This window comes from Numenius arquata, chromosome 1 (assembly GCF_964106895.1).
Source record: "Numenius arquata chromosome 1, bNumArq3.hap1.1, whole genome shotgun sequence".
NCBI classification, from domain to species: Eukaryota; Metazoa; Chordata; class Aves; order Charadriiformes; family Scolopacidae; genus Numenius; species Numenius arquata.
The window spans coordinates 96,354,521-96,371,201 of NC_133576.1; the positions used below are offsets into that span (position 1 = coordinate 96,354,521).

Here is a 16,681-nt window from a genome sequence, read left to right on the forward strand (position 1 = left end):
TTAGCGGGCCTGATAAAGAACACAGAGTCTTGAAACATGTATAATGGATAGTGCACGTGGAGGACATTTAAAGCTCCTCTCTTTTTTCGAAGTATGCCGAGTACACTGGGTGCTGTGAATATATACCAAAGCAGTGCCCAGCATGGGGACTGTGACCTGAAAAATCTAACCGACTACACAGTCATTTAAAGGCATATTTGATTTGTCTTGGATTTCACATCTAAAGATGCTCACAGCTAAATCCAGTTGTAGCTCATTGTGGTTACCCTCTTACCATATGGAAAAGCCCAAGGAATTTAAAACATTGTGTGAATCATCCTGAAGAAGAAAATAAAGAAAGAAGATGCCTGCTCTGAGGTTATGTGGGACATAATTTTACAATATCTGATACAGAAAGGATTGCTCCCTGTCTCTCATCTCCATAGGATTTCCTTTTATTGTATCAGCATTCTGTATTTCTGTGCAACCTTATTTCAGTCATTACTCATTTCTGGAGGAAGGTGGCAGAGTGGGTTTCTCAGGTCAATGGCAGCAAAAGCCTGGGACTTTCCAGTTGGCGTGAAGTGGGAATGGATTTATTCTGTGAGCCTAGGGCATCGTATCACCACAACCACAGCTTTGCTCCTGCCTCCAAGGGGCGGAGGAAGGCAAGGGCTTCCTTCTGTGGGACTCAGATACTGGACGGCAACTGCTGCTTTTCATCTGTGAGCCCCAACCAGCACTGGGTCCCTCTTCTCAGCGCCGCCGCTGCAGAAGATGCGGCTGCTTCATTAGGCCCTTACAGAGGCAGGCTGAACATAGGCCCCAGGCCAAATGAATTTTTTTAGTGTTTGGTGCTTTGTCCTTGATCAACGCCTATATCATTCCTGAGAGATGAGAGCAAATACCTTTGCCACAGATGTAATGAAGCCTATTTGTCAGTGTCAGGGGGTCTTCGGCGGCGTCACATGGAGACAGTAAACATCTCAGAAATGTGGTTTTGTACCTGAGAAAATGACAGCATTTCCTCCCCAAGATGTTCCTTTATAGCTGGGTTGGGACACCACCCTAGAAGAGAGAAGGCTAGTGAGTACATGGGTGTTTCATTTAGTCTGTGCTTTTTCAAACATTGCATTCCTCTCACTCACTGTTGCTCCATATATTATTTTAATATGAAAGGGCTTCTGTCATTAGTCTTTGTTCACATTTTCCTTTGAGCAATTTCAGAGCAGACTTAAGAGGTCAGAGGCACCAAAAAAGCTATTTTTGCTCTGTAGGTTTTAAAACTCTATTCATTACCTGTTGTTTTCTTAAGGTCTGTTTAATGCCTTTTGCTAGCTATAAGTTCCAGAGACATATTTACAGGTTTGTAATCCCTTCTTTAGACAAATATTGGGAGGAAGCAACATTTTTAAAATAATCGTTCTGGATTTGACTTAAACTGTGTAGATTTTTGGCCTACTTTAAAATTAACACCTCTTTGTCACCTGCCTTCCACACTCACTCTTCAGAAGCCCAGATTTTATTCCTTGTGTCCGACGTGCTCCCTAGGTCCTTATCCCAGAGTTCTTCCTCTTCCACGTAAATCTGTTGGGTGAAAAAAGCTGCTACAGCAGGCTAACATGCTGTTCCAGAAACTGGGAATTTAAATAAACAAAGCCAATTTAAAAATTAATTTGCTTTAAGTAAAATAGGAGGTTCTATTTGTGTTGGGCGATGCTTTTATTTTTTAAGAAATACTTTCTTTTAATGTTTACAATTTACTGCCAGTTTCAATAAACAGTAGAGCTTTCCAATGAGGAAATCGGTATATTTCATGGAAGTTTTCACTTCTGGCTTTTCTGCTCTTTCTTCATGCAGTTTCTACTTAAACAGATAAACAGATTATTTAATAAAAGAGGCTGCTGAAGCCTCAGCCTATTCCCATTGATGTGACGGGGTTCACGTTTCAGGACAGAAATACATTTAACAGCAGATGTCTACTGGTGCAATATGTACCAGGGAATAAAGGCAGGCTCACCAATGCCACCACAGGTGATGTTCAGAAATGGGAACCTCTGGATGTAGTGAGATGGTTGTCTGAGTCCAGCTACTTATGGGCAGGTGTCCATACCACAACTGGAGCTTGTACATCCAGTTCTCTTCCAATAGCTGCTCTGTGGAAAGTTAAATGATTTCATTTCTGGCGCGTTTTGTGAGCTCTGAATTCACCTTGCACACGGGGAGTCATTCCTCTGCATTGTAGGTCTGATGCCGTGCCGATGTGGAAGAGTGCCCACATGGTTATTCCAAGTCACTTTGATGGGAAAGCAAGTCTAGTTGCATCTGTGATCGCTTTCAGTCTCTAGGTTATGAAAAATATTTGCAATAGTGCCCCTTGACTTTGTAAATATGGGGTGCATATGTGTTTTGTCTGTGTGTGGCACGAGGGAATTATGATGATTTCATTATGCAGAATAAAATTTTCTCTGAGCAAACCATTTAGTACTTAATATTCTACCTCCAAAGAACTGCAGTTCATCTAAGGTCTCAGGCATGATTGTGGTCTACCATGTGTAGCTCTGCAGTGGCATAAAGGCGAGAAAGACCTCTCTTAACTCCCATTTCCTCCAAAATGCTTTCCCAGATGTTGCACCCAGACCTGGGGGAGTAAATACACAGTACAGGGTTTCCAAGAGCGTTAACTCTTGCAGCCCGCTCAGTCCCCGACGGAGGGAACAGGATTGCAACTTGCTACTGAAATGCCCATTACTGGTGATACCCCGTGTCTTTTGGGAAGCGTGTCCGGAGTTGCTCATGCCCACCCTGTCCTTTTCAGGACTGCCTTCGATCGGAAACACGGTCTCTGAGAGTGGGGCATGCTCAAAACTGCAAGTAAGCTTCACAAAAGCCTTTGGTTTAATGTTTTATTCATGTTTTCTGGTTTTCTGCTTTCTTTTTTTTCCGTGGCTCAAAGGAAACAAGAGGTAGAGCGTGAATGCTAGTGTTTTCAATCTTCACTTTTTGCAATTAAGTAGGTAGAAAACTGGGGAAATTTTGCATAAACTTCTTGTTTCATGGGAAAGGAAAAAGATCAGATGACACCTGTGAAGGATGAGGGGTTATTTTCTGCACTTCAGTGTTTTCTCCACATAGGATATGAAATACAGTGGTATCTTGGTCACATTAACTTTAATGACCTTTTCCCTTGTCATATGTATTTCTGTCAGTTAATATTTTTCTTTAGTATCATATGTATTTACGCTGCTTTTTATGGTGCTAAAAATTGGTATCTCTTCATTTGGGAAGTTTCGTTTCATTCACAACTCATTTACTTTAATGGGAGGTTGCTTTTTTAATTCTCTTTTTCTGCAGACAGCCCAGCACACCAGGGTCCCAGCCTCTGCTGGAGCCTGACTTCTAGCACAGTGCAAACAACAAATAATTGTTTGTGCAAAACTGAGACAAAGCTCATCCCTTGGAGCCTTTTTGTTGTTTTTTTGTTTGTTTGTTTATTTCTTTGGGGGTTTGTTTGTTGTTTTGCTTTTTACCGATAGCGGAAGGCTTAACTTTTATACTGAGAAACATCAGTATTACTTTTAATGAACATGGTGGAACAGCCCCTGGAGCATCCAGGGGGAGTGACAGTAGCAGAATCGGAGGCAGATGGAAAGGGAAGTGTCGCTTGTTCAGCATCTCCCTTGCAGTTATGGACCACACAATGAAGGAAAGGTGTTTTATTTGGGGAGTCCAGACTAAAACCCAGGTCTGCAGCACCCCGGTTAAAGAGAGTTAGTGTGCAGGTCTGCTGGCACCGTCCGTGCAGTTGGCTGCTGATGGGAGTATGGTTCTGTTGCATCACCTTTCCCAAATACCTTTGTGAGTGAAGGCTGCCATAAAAGGAAAAATCTCAGCCTTCCTTACAGCACTGGAACTGTGGTAGTCCCATATATTTGCTGTGGCTGGAGGGAAGGAGAAAACTTCATGCCATCTTCCACTACATATATGTATATATATATGTATGTGTGTGTATATATATGTTAAGTGTGTATATATATGCACTTAACATACACTTAAATATGTATATATGTACCACATCATGCAAGAAAAAATTATCAGGAAGGGTAATAAATGCTATTTGTCATCTACTGTGGGGATTTGGTCTGGCTCCTGGATTCAGGTGCACAGGAAGAGGCCTTTTGAATTTCCAAAACTTTTATTTTTCCTGTTTTTACAGGAATTAAAAGTTACAATTTTACATCAGCAATACCCTTGGCAATGTACCTAACTAATCCTTGTCCCAGAGTGTTAATTCACTTGTATCTCACATAGTACTAGATATGTCCCATGGTGGGGCAAAGTCTCTGTGCAAAAGCCCGGAAAGAGAAAATGTGGAAGAGAAGTGTCTTGGATTCCCCCTCTTCGTTTCTCTCCTGTGCGTGCGGTGGCAGAACAAGGCTGAGACCAATGTAATGGATTTGCCATCTTAAATTACAGAGAATCGAATTATTTAAGTCTAGTCACAAAGACTTTTTTTTGCTGGGATTTGTATTAAAACAGCGGCAAACTGAGGCAGCTGTTATACCTAGAGGGGCATGTGGTACAACAGCAGGAGAAGGAAAGAGACAAGGTTGCTGAACTAGTGCTGGTCTTGCAGAAGGGAGTAAGAAGAAGGGCCAGGACAGCAAACAGGACCCAAGCTCAGCAGTGCCACAAAATGAAAAGACAGATGTGTGTTGTGATGCGGGAAAAGGGCTTGCGCCCGAATTGTCAGAAGTGGACCTTGTAAATAATCTGTTCAAGAGCTGCCAAAAGTGTCTCTTGTTTTAGAGTGGAGGTTGTCACTGTACTTTTGAATTGAAGAAATTGTTTTGTTCCCAGTTTTCACGTGAAGAAACCATGTCCCTGCGCTTTGCCTAAGTCAGACCGAGAACAAGGAATAAAAAACCTGAATTTCAAGACATGTCACAGGCAGCACAGTATGTTCCTGTTCTGCTTGTAGAAATTGTTTTCCCAGACTTGCTCAACTGATCCGAAACTTTAATTTATTCCCAGAAATGTACTTTATTTGCATATTTTGACAATACTGAAACACAAAAGTCAAATTCACTATGTTCACCAAAGAGATATATTGAATCAGCAACTTGGAAACAGAGATCCCAAATGACCTTTAGAAAGACATCTAAATAATTGAATTGGATTTTTGCGTGAAAATGATTGAAAATACTTCAAACTTTTAAAGGGATGAAACTGAATGGAAACTGCAGTTTCATTACAGAAAGTAAGATGTTCTAATACGTGAGTCACAGCATTGCTCTTCACCTTCTCCGCAGTTTTGGGAAGGTTGCTGATGCTCCTTCTGTTGGTTTTCCTACCTGCAGAATGGATGTGTTATTTGTTACACAGTGCTATTGCAAAGACAGACTTATGAAGGATTACATTTTTTAAAAAAAAGCTTTATAAGGCACTTTGAAGTTGGAAAGTGCTTTATAAGTGCTCTGATGTTTTTTCATTAAAAAATTATACTAATAAAAATATCACACAAAACATAAGTTTTGTCGTTTTTCCCTTTCCCCTGTGTCTAGAAGCTAAGCTGCCCTGTTCCTCTGGGAGTGCCTGAGGATGCTCATTACCAGATAGTGTTTTTGCTGTAAAAAGATTCTCTTCTGCCTGAAATTGCTTATGTTTAGTAGAAATGCAAAATCTAATTAGCCGTCATTTGTGGTTTTGAATTTATGATTTCCCCTTCAAGAGTCCTATCGGTATGGGTGCAATGCGACTCTCCCGTATGTTTCAGAACAATTCTGGTGTTTACATGGGAGCTGAAACCAGCTGACATAAATACTATACCTTATATATATTGCATAATATCCTGTAGCAGAAACCAAACCAGGAATTACCAGGAGATGTCCTCAACCATGCGAAGCTGCAGATTTGTTGACTTTGATTAGAAAATTTAACAACATCAAACATAGGCAGAGGCATGATTGCTGGATTATTTATTTTCTTTTGACTTGTTATGGGCTAAATCCTTAAGACCTCACTCTGTTCTTATGTGGGGAATACTCCTCCAAGAGTAAGGGCAGTAGAAACTGAGTGTATAAAGATGTGGCTGTAGGCAGCAGGCCTGGGCAGGTGCCACCTACTAAACTATGCAAGTTTGTCTCAAACCCGTTGTATTTTGCGAATGGAGTGAGGGACAACATCTCCCCTGTGCACCCACCCTCCCAGTCTGGAAACACTACATAAACCTATAAACTAAGTTTCATTTCCAGGTGCTTTTCTAACTTCATCCTTCTCAAAAGTGGGATTTCAGCGTGTGACTCTTTCACAGGGTGATGAAAGCTTACATACAGAAAAATCTGATGGCTAAGCCTCTAGGCCTGAACAGTCCCTTATGTTTATTTTCTAGTTGACTCTTCTTTAGAATAAAAATGTTACCAGTGTTTCAAAATACCGAGTACCATTACAGGAAGGGGCTGCAGAGAAGTGTCGTAATAACTCAGTCATGGTGACAATTCCACCTGCAGAAAAATAGGATAGATGGGAATGTCTGAAGAGGACACAAATAAGAAGTGACATGGCACTCACCTATAATACCAGAGAGAGAGATGAGTTTATGCCAGAGAGAGAAAATCAGTTTAGAACTTTATCACTTGGATTTTTTCTGTTGCGGTAGTAGATGGTGTTACCTCATTGTTACTTAATGACATGGTTGCCAAGAGCCTGCTGAATAAACTGATGAATAAATGAAGCTTAAATAATACACAAGTATATAGGGCATCTGCAATTGCAGTAAGTAAAGTTCCTTGCCTAGGGAACATAAGACCAGTTCTGTTTCCTGGAGCTCCAGAGCAGTTTCTCTGCTGGCAGAATAACCCATAACTATTTACATGGTGGTTTTGTGGTGCCTGTCTTTGAAGCATCTGGCATCAAACACCATGATACCAGCTAGTTGATGGGCAAAGGATAACTGCTGAGGAACATACCATGTGGGAAATTTTGCCCAGGGTAGAACAGACCCTGGTCCCTTCATCTGCTACATGGCATGGTCTCCTACTGGTACCCACATAGGGCTTTTTTTTTAAGGAATACATGTATGTCATCAGGTTGTAAAGTAAAAGTTTGAGAGATATTTATTTCCTTAGGTGAATGATCTTCTGGATGTTAAGAGTACATGAATAAGTATATGGGAAGACAGATGTTGGGCTGTGGGGAGGGTGGAAAATTTTTGCAAGGATTGGCTGAACAGTGGTCATTATTCAGCATTATTAATTCATTATTTGCTTGAGTTTAGGGAGATTTAATGAGTAACCATTGTAACTATGTTCTTAAGTGCTTAAGTGAGAGGAGTCATGATAGGATAGGAAAAATAATATGGTAAAAGTAATTAAACTAATTTGGGTTGTGGCATCTGGACTACAAAAGGCAAGGTTTTGGAGGGCTCTTAGAAATAGATGTTTTGTTAATAGAAGATTAAAAAAATGACTAGTTCCATTTGGAACACTGAGTCATACCTTTAAAACTTCATAATTAACTTCCCCAAACAATAGAAAATACTCATTTTCTACAGCGAACTGTCTGGAAGAACTTTTTCATGCTCCAGGGTCCCACTGGATCCATGTAAATGCCTGTCATGACATACTGTTCACTGTCCATGTATTGCAAGACAAAGCTGTGGAATAGCATCAGAATACAATTTCTCTGTGTTTGGGGATCTTTTTGTCAGGTTTTGGGACAAAACAATAGAGCTCTCAAAGACAGCTGTGAAAGTAGTGGGTCAGCTCCTGTGAAAACGTTCACAGCTTAAGGCATTTATTATTAAATAGGTAGCTTCTTTAAAACCTAACACTTTACAGATGCAGAAGATTGAACTAACTAACAGGTTTTTATCTTTTTGCAATTTTCTTTTTCTTCTCACGTTAATTGCCATAGGTTCTTTTTCTGCACCTCTCTTTACTACCATGTCCACTGTTTTGTCTTCTTCATTCCCATGTTTCCACTACCCTGAGCAAGACACACACCACCCGCTTTTGCTCCTTAGAGCTGAATGAGGATTTGAGTGTCTGGGTGCGTGACAGTAACTCTGAACCCTTGCTCCCGTGGCTGTCGAGCCATCGAAGGAGCCGAAATGTGCTCACCCTTTGAACCTGAGAGTTTCTTAGACACTTAAGCTCAAGTGCTTGCACAGAGGCAGAAGTGCCTGAGTCAAAATGGTTGAGTATTTGACTTCAACTCCACTGCAATCCAGTCTTGAAATGGAGATAGATACGTGGATGCATATAAACACTGGGGCTAGTTTCTTCCCATTAACAAACTAGTTTTGTCCACCTCCTCACTCACAGCTTTCTGGGTTGCTCTGCTGAGATCTGTTGATTGTACTGAGAATTTCAGCTAAAAGAGCTCAAGCTCATCAGCCAAAGCTGGTGTGTGATACCTCACACCAGCTTTCCATCCTCTGGCAATTCTGCTACTGCTGATCCCTTCTCCATCCTTTGAACTCCTGGATCTTCTGGTTTTTACAAACTCAGTGGTCAGTCTTCATGTCTGGCTTGTTAACAAACAAAAGGTTAAGAGTTAGTGTAGTATTGCCTATGAAGAACATTTTTTTTTCTAGCACCTGTCCATCCACAGGTAATGTGGGTGTTTAACAGAAAAGTAATAGTGTTATTCTTCCCCTGAAAATTAGGTTTGCCTGAAATGTTGTTGATTAATCTTAATGAAAAATCATATCTTTCACAGTTTTCTTTACAGTGGCTTTTTTAAGGTGCATGTGAGTGAATGTGTTCAGAGTAATGCAACTTTGCCTGTTTTTCCTTCATATCCTATACACATAGATTTAATTGAAAATAATGAAAGGTCTTCCTAGGTTGAGCTCGTAAGAGCAATTTTCCTTCAGTGGTGTAAATAGCTTGAGAGGAATGTGGTTAGTCCTGTCTCTTTCACATAGCTCTACAGGGGCTGGGTAAGTAGGACTCATTGAGGAGGGAGGCTGGAAGCAACACCTGGGAACTCCAGCTGAGTGACCCACACTCACATCCTTCCATCAGCTGACTTTTGTTTCTTACCCAAAGTGATGCTGTTTTAATGGACGCACAAACTGTTTCTGGTATTTCGCTTCCACCAACCACCGCTTCCTGCATCGGGTTCTCCATTTGTCTTCTACCAAGGGAAAGAAGATCTGGGGTTTTGTGTACCAAAGAGGCTACTGCAGGGGAAAGATCTCATGGTAGGAGACTTGGAATTTCAAATGCTTTTAAATAAGAGTCCAAAGTGTAAGAAATATCCCCACATTTTGCTCTGGAAGTCTCTGTGATCAAAGAAACGAACCGTGGCAGTGTCCAGACTCTAACTAAAAAGAGAGTTTAAAAAATACATTGAGGATGGGCAGGGCAAGCGCTCCACTTGGAAACTGTAGATGTGGTGTGACGAGGACATTAGGATAGACCTGCCAAGTTGGATGGGGGTACTGCTATATTTGTCCGGTGCTCCGCACCAACTGTTTGTGGCAGGGGTATGTATGTAAGACAGTTTGGTGGTGAACCTGAGCACGTTTTGTAGCTCTTTGTCATTGGCAAGAGCGTACAACCTGCCATCTGCCGTGTAGGTGGTGCCCATCCAGCTCGTGGCAGCTGCCAGATTCCAGGTGCCCAATGCTGCGGCCGCCCAGGGGCAATGAACGCTATTTGGTGCTTTGTGCTTGGCTGAGGACTGTAAAATTATCTCGGCTAAGTTTGCTGCTGGTGCAGCTACGGGCTGTGGTCACCTCGGAGCCTGGATCGCTGGGTTCTCCTCACAGCAACTGTTTCCCACCCCCTTCCGACATCAAAACTGCAGCACAGCCCAGATGGTGCACAGAAGGTACCAAGCCAAGGAGCTCAAATGTTGCTGACAACCCTGCTGACATGCCTGTACAGCATCCAGTTTCCTTACAGAGGCACCCGTGGCCGTTTCAGCTGGACTTTTCAGGGCTGTTTGAACTTTGTGATGATATTCGTACTGGGGAATTTTCTTTTGAAACCGAGGGCTTTCAGCAAAGCATTTTATTGACTTTTGAAGAGACGCATGGAGGGAGGTGCTGCCTACGACAAAGCAAGTGTTGCGTCACTGGTTCATGTAATTGAAATAGTTTCTTGCAAGCTGCTCGTGATTCATAAGAGATAATAAATAACTGCGGAATGATTGTGCCTGACGAAGGAAACAGTTGTTGCAGAGATGTTCTTTTGTTGTCCTGGTTGTGATTAGTTGGTTTTGGAAGGGGAGGTAAAAAAATCATTTTTGACACACCAAAGGAAGATACATACGGACCTCACACAGTTTCCGTTCCTCCATTTCGGTGCGGGCTCAACTGTGGGATCAAGGTAACTGCCAAGAGCATTTAACATGGAGACATCGAGGGCTGGTGATAGAAATCACAAATAAGTATAGCCTACAAACGTGTCAAAAATGGAGTTTTATAACAGTTTGCTTTATGAAAGCACAAAATCCAGTTTTGCTGTGTTAATCTTTTCCTCTGTGACACAGAACATCTTACACGCAAAATTAATTTTACTGAAAGTAAGTGCAATAAATAAAGAGGACATTTTGCAGATTGAATTTTTATGTTTAATTGGGAAATCGTAGTTCATTTTTACCAGCTTGCTAAGAAAGGTCCTGCAGCAGTTTACACAAATAATTAGAAGCCTTCATAAACTTCATAAAAAATAATTGGAAATCTGTGGCAGCCTGTGATAAATGGCTGAAATATCGGGTAATCTGGCCATTTGGGGAGAAAGTGTAGCCCGACGAGATGAGGGTAGCAAACTTGTACGGTAATCATGAGAATAATTACGCAGCCCTTTGTCCTGATGTTAATCCCCGCATCACCCCTGCAAGGTAGGATCTATATTGTTGCCTTAATCCTGTTGATTTTCTTAGTCATGTGAATGCCTCAGGAATGATAGATCTCAAGGCCCTTTCCTTATATTCAGCAGATTCAGTACCTCGTAATTGTGTAATTTGGCCTAAAGCAACCCCTGGGCGGTGGGTGTTCATGGGAAGCGTGCAGGGGGGGTTTGCAGGGATTAAGAGCAACAAGGGGAAAGTCACCACCTGTTTTTTCCTCCACCCCACCCCCCTTTCCCCTCTTTCTTTTTTGTCTCTCCCAGGAGAAAAACCCTACAAATGTACCTGGGAAGGCTGCACCTGGAAGTTTGCTCGCTCGGACGAACTGACGAGGCATTACCGCAAGCACACGGGAGTGAAGCCATTCAAGTGTGCAGACTGTGACCGCAGCTTTTCCCGCTCAGATCACTTGGCGCTCCACCGCCGCAGGCACATGCTGGTTTGAGAAACGCTACCCGTTCCAGCCGAGTTTAAGAGCTGGGTCTCTTAACTACCCGGAGTGAATTCAGCAGGGCTGAATCCCCTTCTACAGTGTTAACAGACAGGGCTTTCCCTGACGTCCGTAACAAAAAAAAAAACCCATAATAACAGAAATTAAAAAAAAAAAAAAAAAAAGCAGGAAAAGAAGTGCCACTCTTCTCCTTGCCATCTGAAGTTAACCTTGTCTGCCCCTCAGCATGGCTACCCCCTGAAAGTGTCATCACAATCACCTGGAAAATAGCAGCCGAAATGCTACAGGAATGGGCATTATTTTACATGCTGCGTCCTTTGACAAAAAATGTTTATAGCTTGTATGTTTTCTCAGCTGTCGGACATTTTGTTCCTGAAAAATCGCTGCTGATTGGAGGATTAGATACCACAAACCGATGATGATGATGATGTTGATGATGAGAGCAAGACCGCTAGACCTTTATTATCCCATCTTTTCCCCTTGTTTCGAGTACCAACTGGCCGGTGTCAGCGCTACGCCCGAGCTGTGCTACAGACAAGCTGCGTGTGAGTAGGAAAGAAGATTCTGCCGGAGAGGTCCTGCTGTCAGAGCTGAAGGGTCACTTGAGCAGACTTTTGCAATAACGATGGTGGCATTTTAATATTGTACCACAATTTGTCATTATGCCCTAGAGGACACCAGCCATTTAACCTTTTTCTTTTATCTTTTTTTTTTTCCCTTTCTTTTCTTTTGTTGTCGTTGTTGTTGAAGTCTGTAAAATAAACAAAGGGGCAGCAGCATTTCTGCTGAAAGTACAATATTAAGTATCTGTATTTTACCATGGACTTACTTAGAACTGTTTTCTGATTTGTATAGAAAGAGCCCATCTAAAAACTACTACCCCATTCTCAAAGAGCAGTTTTCTTTCATGCAGGTATCCTCTTCCCCACGACCAGTATTTGAACACAAGGAAATAGTCAGATCTTATACTCACTGGTACCAAGGTTAGTGCTGTAGCAATTCATGAAATGGAATTGAATGTACCAACAAAACAAAACAGAGAAGAAACGGCTGCATCTCTTGCAGAGAAAAAGCAATAATGAGTAAAATGGCTCTCGAGACAATAATTTACTCCACACCAACAGAAGGGGGGGATATGCAGAAATAGCACGTAAGATCATTTAAGTTAATCTTTCTGATGGTTTCACTGACCTGCTAGGTACCACAATTAAGTACTTTCATTTCCTTCAACATAATACTTGTGTCTGGAAAGCAAGAAAGATAAAGGAAAGAGCTGATTGTTGAGGAGTCAGGGGATGAACCGTACGTAGGAAGGAGAAATGGTTCTGCAGTGGTGCTCTGCAAGACATTAGGTTTCTCCCTGGGAGTTAGGGAATAACGAGATTTTGCCAGCTGTCTAGTATGATATAAATGGCCCTTTATATGGGTACCAGTGGCTGCTCTGCTGGGATTTTCAATCCAAGCCTTTTCAGATTAAATAAAAGGAAATTCCTGATCATTGCCATACAGCCCTATAATTGTGCACCAATTTGTATTAATTGAATTATGTAGGAAAGAGAGAAACTCTTAGTCATCAGTTGTTCATGTGAAGGGAATAGTGTTTTTCTGTTTTCTTTCCTCCCAAGGATCTGCCTATTCAGCTAAATTTGACAAAGAGCAGGCTTGGCAAGATTTTTTAACTGTTGAGATTTTTATGGCCTAGAGATGAAAGATGTATACATAAAGGTCTTTTGCAATGCATTTAATTATGAATATTTGGTTCCAGGAATTGCACAGATTAAACTTGTGATGCCACTTGTTCATTTTTAAATGTTTGACCAGTCTGAATTAATTTCTGATTCCTGAAGTAACAGTGGTAATGTTAAGGGGATTCTGAAATTGAGGTAATCTTTAAGAAAAAAAACAGCACAGAGTACCCACACAAATACTGGAAGCAATTGCAGTTAATTGAGGATTAATAAGACTGGGATAATACTTTATAACAGCATTCACAGGCCCCCGAATTTAATTGTCTTTCAATACGTTCTTAATTTCCCACAGTACTGGATAGTTTATCAGCTCTCTGAAAGAACTTCAATACTGTTAAAGCTCAGGCTCCCCTGTGCTGAGTGGCCAGCAGAGAAACCCAAGACAAATTACTGGCAGCCATTGAGGGAAAAATGCCTCTATTGATTCCCATTGAGTGCGCTGGTAATGAACTTCCACAAAATTAGTCAACATTTTAGTGTCCGGCTCCAAATCAGGAATGAAGCAGAGGTCCTGAGTGTCCGTGCAGAGCTGCCACGGATCAGGGGTCCTGGATAGGCCATGAGGCGTTGCAGGGCAGCAGAACTGGGTCTTTACCAGCGGTAACGCTGCTGTTGGTTTAAAAAAAAAACCTGGTTGTCGGTGTTACACGTGAGATGGTTCATGGATTACGTCTGAGGTCTGTCTTTGATATACTTCAATATCGTCCCCTTAAATGGATCTGTCATTCTCAGCGTTTAGGGGATGGCGTTTAGTCAGGTCAGGTGGAAGTCAATTGATAAAATTATTTTCCTGCCCAAGAGCATTTTACTGACTAATTACTTGAATAGCAGTAATTCAGTTGAAGAACCTATGGCATACAGAATTCCTTTCACAATCTGTAATTTTTTTTCTCTCATAGAAAATTAAGTTTTTTTGACCAGAAAGTCTTTAAGGCCATTCTGTTGACATACAAGAGGAGCAGTGAGAGAGACCGTCTCTGAAGTTATTCACAAAGGCAGGGTATAACTGGGAGAGACCAGTGTCCTCTTTAGGCTTCCCCTGTAGTCAATGAAAAGAGAAAAACTACTCCAAAAGAAATTGAGAGGCCTTAAATTTTGGTATTCAGCTCTGAACTGCCCCAAGGAGGAGCGTATGTATCACAGACCCTGGGAGGCTGATCTCCTGAGGCCGAGGTTGATCTGTGTTAATGCCTTGTCTTTCAGCTGGCTGCCCAGTACTTTATGCATAGGAAACACTGCAACAGAAAGAGGGTCTGGTTTTATTCAAGGAACCCCGAATTTGTACAGGGTTAAAGCAGCACTCACACCAAGGGACACAGGCACAGAGCGTGTCAATGGTAACAGGATGAATCCAAAAGGTAAAGCTGTGTACGCTAAATTTTCGTATTTTACAGGCAGGAAGTATATCCTCAACCTTTCCAGCATGTGTGTAAAGGCTTTTTGTGCTCCTGGTACCTCTAGACAACTTACACAACCAGCAGCAGTCCACCACTGGGTTTCAAGTACCCAGTCTGGTTCTTGGCAAGTTTCATACTCATACCAGCACCCTCAGGCATTGACCCCAAACGCTCTGTAAGCTTGTTTTCAGGTTGGTCTTCCTCTTCAGAAGTATTTTAAGAGAAGTTACTCTGTGGGAGGAGGATGTTTGGATGTGGAGCTGATGTCCCCCAGATTGTCAGGGTGTCCTTCCATCAGTGGCTGCGGTTCAGACCTGCCAAACTTCTGTGCTTCTGCAGAGACCAAGGGCGATTGCTCCAAGGTAGTTTCCTCAAAAATCCTGGTATCCCACCACAGGACAATGACATTTCATAACCGTGGTGAAGGCCTACATCATACGTAGCATGCAGAAGTACCAGATCTCATCTTGACACAACACAGTAGGTCCATCTTAACTAAGCAGTTGGGAGAGACAAATATGCAGTGTCCCGTTCTTTCAGAAAGACAGTGATTTATGCTTTTAAGTGCGAGTAAAGGATGGGTAATAACCCGCCATGCCCATTACAGCTTACAGGGGAAACTGTGCCACAAAGTGTCAGTTTTTTCCAGAAGGATCCAATGGATTTGTCAGGAAATCTCAGTAGCCAGCATTATAGGAAAATGTAACGAGCAAGCAGCTTTGATACAAAACTTTTTAAATTTTAAATTGTCATTATTTTTTGAGCACCTGTTCTATTCAGCACTGTAAAATTGGCTCATTGCAACAGCAGTTTTTACTTGGGGATGAAGATGCAGTATTCCTTATTCTCTATCATGCTTACACAAGTAATTAGATTTAGACTGACTTGTATATATGATTATTTGCTGGAGTAATGTATAACAAAATTAACAGTGTTAAAAATGGCATCAGTGATGTTGATGTTTGGGGTAAACTCACAGTGCAGAGCGTGGACAAATAGCCGGACAACCTTCCTCCCCTTTAATGATGGGAATAACAGTGATCATAAGTCGTTTTCCATTACACATTGAAAATGTATTCTAGTTGCCATTTATAAATTTATCTTCTGATAATAAATGCTGTTTAATGGAAAAAATCTCTTTTTTCTTTATTGAAGGTGGGTGCCTCAAAATCAGACTAAGTTTCACCAGCAACATCCCGCTTATTTTTTAGTTTGAACTTCGATTTGGAAAGGTCAGTGTGTGAAACTGCATCTTCCACAGCAGACAAGTCTAAAGATCGTTGGGTAAATCTGCCCTACTCCCTTGTGCGCATCCATACACCCATGCACATAAACCCCAGCACTTCCACATGCCTCCACCCGTGCGCAGGTGATAAACAAATCTATTTAAAAAAAAAAAAATCAGAAAAGGAAGAATTGGAAGTAAACACTGTAAAAGAAAATACTACCTTCTTAAGAAACCAGCTCTTATTATTGTATTGTGCCTTTGCCTGTGATTTATAACCAGAGAAGTGCACAAAGAAATTTATAAAGATTGTTATATTTTCACAGTTCCGTTATAGCGTAACAGTCGCTCTGTAATGTATGCTTATGAGGACAAGCCCATTGGTACCTTAAAAATGCTTAAATTCTGATCAATTTCCACAGTAAATCGGGTTTTAGTACACAAATGTAGCTATAAGGATACTGCATCTTTAGAAAGCAAAATACCTTGAAAGTATTTTACTATACTTGTAACAGTTTAAATATTCTGTAATATATGTGATAGTGAAAAGTATTTTCAAACTCACAATTTTACATGGGGTGTAAATAGGTTGAATGAAGTACAATTTTTAAAAATCCTTTGCTTTTCATTGGGAAAAATGGTAAGATAATGCCTTGCAAAGCTTAAACTCAAAACTTAAGAAGTAAATTATTCTGTTTTGTCAGAGCATGTTTTCTCTGCAAAATGGAGTGGCCACTTCTTTGCTGTTTCGCAGATGGTGTGCAATATAGGGAAGTCATACTGAGTCCTTCAATGTCGAGTAAGTCAACACTTGGAATGTCTTTGACTGAATAAAGGAAAAAAACACTTAATCAAAATGAAAACCATATGAAAGGTTTTGGGGGTTTTTGTGTTGGTGTGTTGGTTTTTTTTCCTTCTGGCATTTTACAGTGAACTGCAGATACAGTAACGGCAAACTCATTTGATTCTTTTGAATTTGATTCTTCTCCTTTGATTTGATTCTTTCTTCTTGTATTTC

General features: G+C 41.3%; 1 protein-coding gene across 4 annotated transcripts in view; it reads left to right on the top strand.

Moving 5' to 3' along the window:
- Positions 1–15,820, top strand: part of KLF12 (KLF transcription factor 12) — a 256,454-nt gene extending 240,634 nt beyond the window's left edge. For 2 of the 4 annotated variants that reach the window (XM_074146471.1, XM_074146638.1), the window contains one exon: positions 11,106–15,820. In XM_074146471.1, coding sequence (XP_074002572.1) covers positions 11,106–11,287 — 182 coding nt within the window. In that variant the 3' untranslated portion in view covers positions 11,288–15,820. The remainder of the gene's footprint in view (positions 1–11,105) is intronic. The other 2 variants (XM_074146717.1, XM_074146555.1) reach the window with 1 other exon arrangement.
- Positions 15,821–16,681: the final 861 nt, after the last annotated feature.